Below are 6,148 nucleotides of genomic sequence, written 5' to 3' on the forward strand. Positions count from 1 at the left end.
AACTTTCTTAAACCATGAGATTAAACGCATTCGATACAAAGATTTTATAAACAAGGAACTCGTTCTGTTTAGCCGATATGATTTAGAAAGATCAATTCCAAATGTTATTGATGGATTAAAACCAGCTCAACGAAAAGTTCTTTTTGGTGCTTTTAAGAAAAATTTAACGAGAAACGAAATGAAAGTTGCCCAATTTGCATCTTATGTTGCTGACGTTAGTAGTTACCACCATGGAGAAGACTCTATCGCACAGACTATTGTCAACATGGCTCAGCAATTCGTAGGTTCGAACAACTTAAATCTGCTTGAACCTTGTGGTCAATTCGGTAGTAGAAAAGAAGGAGGAAAAGATTCTTCAGCAACACGTTATATTTACACTAAGCTGACGGAAGTGTGTACTTACTTGTTTAGATCAGAAGACTTTCCTATACTAGAATACTGTGTAGACGAAGGTGTTTCAATCGAGCCTAAATTTTACGTACCAGTGATTCCAAACATTTTGGTGAATGGGTCAGAAGGTATAGGAACGGGTTGGAGCTCTACTATCCCTAACTTCAATCCGAAAGACATCATCGCAAATATAAATGCATTTTTGGACGAGAAACCTCTGAAAGAAATGGTTCCCTGGTATCGTGGATTTATAGGAAGAATGGAACGGAATGATAAAAGCGGCTTTGACTCAGTGGGGTTGATAGCCGAAACCGATGAAAATGTTTTCCACATCAGCGAACTTCCGGTCAAAGTTTGGACCCAACCATACAAAGAGTTTATTGAAGACATGCTAACGGCAAACGTTACTCAAGCGAAAGGAAAGTCTGTTGCTAGCAAATCCAAAGCTACGGACAAACCAAAAGTTAAGACTTCTTCAACCAATACTAAAGCTCCAGCGTTTTTAATTAACGATTACCGAGACAACTCAACCCACGAAAAAATTTCGTTTACAATAGAGGTTGACCCTGCTTCTGTCGAGACAATCTACTCAATAGGTTTGGAAAAAGCGTTTAAATTGAAAAAGTCTATCAGTTTAACTAACCTGACCGCGTTCGATGTCAAAGGCCACGTTAGAAAATATGAAACTGAGCTTGACATAATAAGAGAGTTCTGTGTGGTTCGGCTTAAGTACTACGAACTGAGAAAACAATACATGATACAGCTTTACACCAACAAACTTGAGTACACAGCAAACAAGTTACGTTTTATCAGTTTGATCATAGAAGGAAAACTAGTTGTGTCCCGCAAACCGCGAGCTCAGCTTGAGCGAGAGCTTCTGTCCCTCAAGTTCGATACCGCAAGTGAAATCGAAGCTCGATTCAAGATGAACAACAAAAATCAAAAATCTTCAAGCGATGACAGCGAGTCTGAAGAAGCTGTAGAAAACAAATACACCAGCAAAGATTATAACTATTTGCTTTCGATGCCTATATACAGTTTGACTGAAGAAAATTATCTTAAGCTGTCCAAAGAAACAGAAGAACTTTTGAACAAACTCAACACTCTCAAGAACACAAGTACCAAACAGCTTTGGCAGTCAGATCTACGTGATCTGGAACAAGCCATACAAATATTTGAAAAGCACCTGCAAGACTTGTCTGAAGAACTTGATCTTGCCCAGCAATCGTCAAATGTTCATAAACTCTCACGTCCCAATAAACGCAAGCGAAACGAGTCTGGCACCGCGTCTACGAAGAAAAAGAAAAATGAAAATGTCGACGTAACGAATAGAACCAACGACGCAAATTTCGATAACCCACTGTCTAACCTGGAAGTGGACAATATTTTTTCACGTTTAAACGACGAAACTTATTAATGTTAAATAAACAGGTTTTTTATCTTTACATAATTTAAATTAATACCAGTTTGATCGTCAGTCAAAGTTTATTTCTGCTATAGTAAGTTTGTTTTGAAACTATGTTGTGCTTTGTTAGCTTTCGACAGTTATATTCTTTGTTTAAATAATAAAAAATTTATAATTATTTCGCCTGATAATCGTAATGGATTATAAACTACGAATAATCGAAGAAGTTTTTGGAATTCAATGGGATCTGGGCTATAAAGGAACAACTCAAGCGGATAAACAATTGTGCGTGAGCATAGATGAATTTGATGCTAAAAAAAGAATTTACGATGAGTCAAATTTGTACAATTATAACCCACTGGTTTGGAGGTTTTCATTCAAAATTTTCAAAGAAACCCATAAATACGAAGAACTAAACCGAGAGATAAATGTTGCAAAACTTACGGAGCAAAAGCTCGCGATGTTAGCAAGGAACAAAGAGTTTTTTGTCGAAGGAATTTGCCAGCTGCTGAAAAACAGTTTCTATTCAAACATGATCTCTAACATCGTCATCAAAGTGCGCTCCAAGTACTTGTCTGCGCCAGAGCAGCGCTATTTCCAAAACAACTTTGTGAATGACATTGTTTTAGGGATAATCAACTACTTGCTCAGCAGGTATATTTTACGAAACAATGACTTGTCAAGCATTCTTTATAGCATTTACGAAATGAACAGCCAAGCGTTCAAAAGTTTGTTTGTTATGTTACTGGACACTTACTACTTGATCGACGACTACAGTGAAATTATTTTCGACATCGTCGTGCAGTTCTTGGCTATTGTCAGCAAACAGCTAACCATTGCACCGGAAAAAAAACTTGAGCTTTACTTTGGAAAACTCACCCAAACAGTCAACTTTCTGATTCAAGTTTTGTCAACCCACTCTAGCCGAACCATTTTTATGCTGAGCGACTTAGGAATGCGATTCAGTATCCGCAAAAACTTTCACTGGCAATTCCAAAATAAACTTATCACGCAGCTGTTCATTCCCTCGTTAATTGACAACATAAGTATTCAAACGGCCAAAAACTTTCTTTCCAACGAGACATACCAGAAACAGACAACGTGTTTTGAGATAGTCGAGCAAGCGCTCGACGAATCGAAGTCCAATTTTAGAGATCAAGCTAACTTCGAGCTTGTGGTGGATTCGTATACCACCTATCTAAACACCGTGGCAAAACTTCTTAAGCTTCTACTCAAAGACACAGACGAAATCCAAGATTTCATTCTGCAGTGGCTAACAGACCTAATCGCTTTTTCGAAGAACACAAACAAAATCAGCCACATGCACAGCTTGAAGAAAATCGTAATCAACTCTGCATTCAGCCAAACTTTGTACTGTCTGCAGAACAAAATTTTTTTTCCAGCTGTGCAGTTCAATATTGCCTATGTGTGCCTGACGCTCGTCAGCCCCATCACACCCAAAAATTTTCAGAAAATTGAGTTTTCCGAGCTGTTCGCCAAATACAATCACCAAAAATTCAAGGACTGGGTTGTTACTGACTGCCTCCTGTCAGTGCTCGCCAACGCTACTCCTTTCAGCTATGATGAAGCCGCCCCGATGAGAAACTCAATCAAAAAATTCAAATTCACAACGGCCATTTTCGCTATTACTTTCATTTTAATGCATCTTCTGCTTTTTCCGTTCTATAAACGGTACATTACCATTCATTTCATTCTCAAAAATCCCGAGTCAATCGATGAAGAAATCACGAAAGAAAAAAAAAACAGCTTGTTCTATGAGATATTCGTGTTCACCTATCTCCTCAACAACACCCAATTCCTCCCGCTGATGCAGAACTTTCTGCTGATAAATTTCAATTACATCGAGAATGAAGTTTTACAAACCTACATGCGGTTTAACAAAACCGCAAAATCACCAACAGTCATCAACATAGACGTTCTGCGGTTTTTCATGACAATTGAAAAGAGCAATTTGAAACTACTGCTGAATTATCCAATCGAGTACTTGTGCGAATGTTCTTCTATATACACTGACTGCGTTTTGATAAACGAGTCAGCGAAGTATCAAGCTGTGCTGGGAAAACGCTGCAACAATTTCGCTATTCTTTCATACGAGGATCTTTTTTTCCAAATCAACATGTTTTTCATGTCGATAAATATCAATGTCAGCCGCAACTCCTCCTGCAGGCTTGCGCTCGGCACTCAAATGCTCGAAAAATTCATTTACACAGATCGCCGCTTTTCAAACATTAGTCTTGTAAGTTGGCAAAAAAGCGTTGTTATCGAAGCAATAGTCATCACGTTTGTCAACAGCCAAGAGTTCGAGAAGTTTGCCAAGATCGACTTGCGCGTCTCGTTGCTTTTCCTGCTGGACATATTCATTGAATCAGATTGTAAAGAAGTAGATGACTGCTTTTTAAACATAATTAAAATGTATCCCGAAAAATTTGAGCAATTCATTTTGTTCTACACTGAGTTTTTATCTTGGTCGCTTGATGAAGGAATTTCTCTCCTTACAGAAATCAAAATTCGAGAAAAAAAAGAGTCGGAAACTGTTGGTACAAACGCAGTGGGCAACATCGAGCTAAACGCCGATTTAAGCTCTGATTTAAACAACATCAGCTCCAACGAGTTGCAATCCGAAGCGAACCAAGACCGCGAAGTAGGTTTAACCGAAAACGAAGAATTAAGTGTTATTTCCGAACGCTGCACGCAAATGATGCATTTGACAAACTTAACCTTGCTGGTTTTTACCAAATTTTCAATCTTCATTTACGAATACATTTTAAAAAACAGCGTTCTGCTTCCGCAAGTTTTACTTTGTCTCAACAGTTGTCTTTGCAGTCTTATAGGGCCTAAGTCGCTCGCACTGAAAGTCAGCAACTTCGAAAAATACTACTTCAAGCCTAGACAGCTGCTGCAAAACATTATTTCAATTTATTGTTCTCTTTACAGATCCAGTAAAGAATACCAAGAACAGTTTTTGCTCAAACTCAAAGCCGAAACGCGCTTTTTTTCTACTTCACTACTATCTAAAGCTATTCGAATTGCGAAAAGAGAAAATATGTGCTTAGACGATCAGATTTCTACAATTCAAGAAATACACGACGACCTAGTCAAAAATTCAAACACTAGAGACATCGCGGAAATCATCATGGACGAAATGGACGTGCCTGAAGAGTACGTCGATCCTCTAATGCAAACGCTGATTTCAGATCCTGTTTACCTGCCCACTTCAAACTTAATCATGGATCGCCACATCATTGAGAGACACCTGATAACGGAAAAATTTGACCCTTTTAACCGAAAACCGCTGAAAAAAACGGACCTGCAAGCGCGTCCTGAATTAAAGAAAAAAATTGCGCGCTTCATCGAAGAGAGTAAAAAAAAATTAAACTTATAGAATTATAACACTTTGAATACTTGGTTTTCAGGCCAGTCTGATATATCCCAACCATTATAGTTTAACATGAAGTTTGGAACAAAGCGTCCAGTTAAATAATGAGTTTTAGTAAAGTTTTTTGTGCAAATCTTCGGAGCGATCAAAGATATTATCACGTCACAACTGGCATTAATAACGCTAGCTTCGTGCTCAACATTAACTTCGTATCCGGAAGGTATGTCAATGCTGATCAGGGTTAGCTTTTTAATTCTAATCATATTTATTATAGAGTGCCATGGCTCTTTTAGTTGGTTTCCAATCATGTTAAAACCAACTATACAATCAATCACTGCATCGCAGTCGTCAATGACCTCTTCAACTGACTTCACCTCGATTACGCCGACTGATATGGCTTGGTGATGAAGCGTCATCTGAATTTCGGAACGATTCAACTGCGGACAGTACATCATTACTAAATAACCATTGTTAGATAAATATCTTGCAATCACTAAACCGTCTGCTCCGTTGCTGCCTCCACCTACTAAAACTATTATTTTCTTAGTTTTATCCTTTATATAATCACAGATACAAACAGACGATTGAAACCCTGCCGATTCAACTAACTAAAAAATCAAATTTTCGGGACGTACCTGAATAAGATCATAATTAACTTCGTCGGGCGAAATCAAATAATCATCTATTTCACGAGCTATAATTGAATCTATATACTTGATTGTTTGATTGCTCATAATATTAGAAATCTGATCATTTTATTTGCGTTATTAATAAATGAATTAATTTAATATTTTTGATAAAAATTTTGGACTGTAATATTAAACAGCAACTAATTAAATTTGTTTATAACTGATCTGCGATGAGCACAACCGGTGTTTCGCAGGAGTACTTGTCGAAATTATAAGGTCCCACGCAATCGTTTGGGTTTGATGAATGAACTGCATATTTCCAACCAG

At 37.7% G+C, this 6,148-nt stretch overlaps 1 protein-coding gene across 1 annotated transcript; it reads right to left on the reverse strand.

The window, feature by feature from the left end:
• Positions 1–5,200: 5,200 nt before the first annotated feature.
• On the reverse strand, positions 5,201–5,926 carry LOC142597964 (NAD(P)H-hydrate epimerase-like). The gene is made up of 2 exons (XM_075734963.1): positions 5,828–5,926; positions 5,201–5,746 (listed from the first exon to the last, which is right to left on the reverse strand). The coding sequence occupies exons 1-2, from the start codon at positions 5,924–5,926 to the stop codon at positions 5,201–5,203; spliced, it is 645 nt and encodes a 214-aa protein (XP_075591078.1).
• Positions 5,927–6,148: the final 222 nt, after the last annotated feature.

Source organism: Dermatophagoides farinae, unplaced genomic scaffold, assembly GCF_024713945.1.
Source record: "Dermatophagoides farinae isolate YC_2012a unplaced genomic scaffold, ASM2471394v1 contig2, whole genome shotgun sequence".
Taxonomy (NCBI): domain Eukaryota; kingdom Metazoa; phylum Arthropoda; class Arachnida; order Sarcoptiformes; family Pyroglyphidae; genus Dermatophagoides; species Dermatophagoides farinae.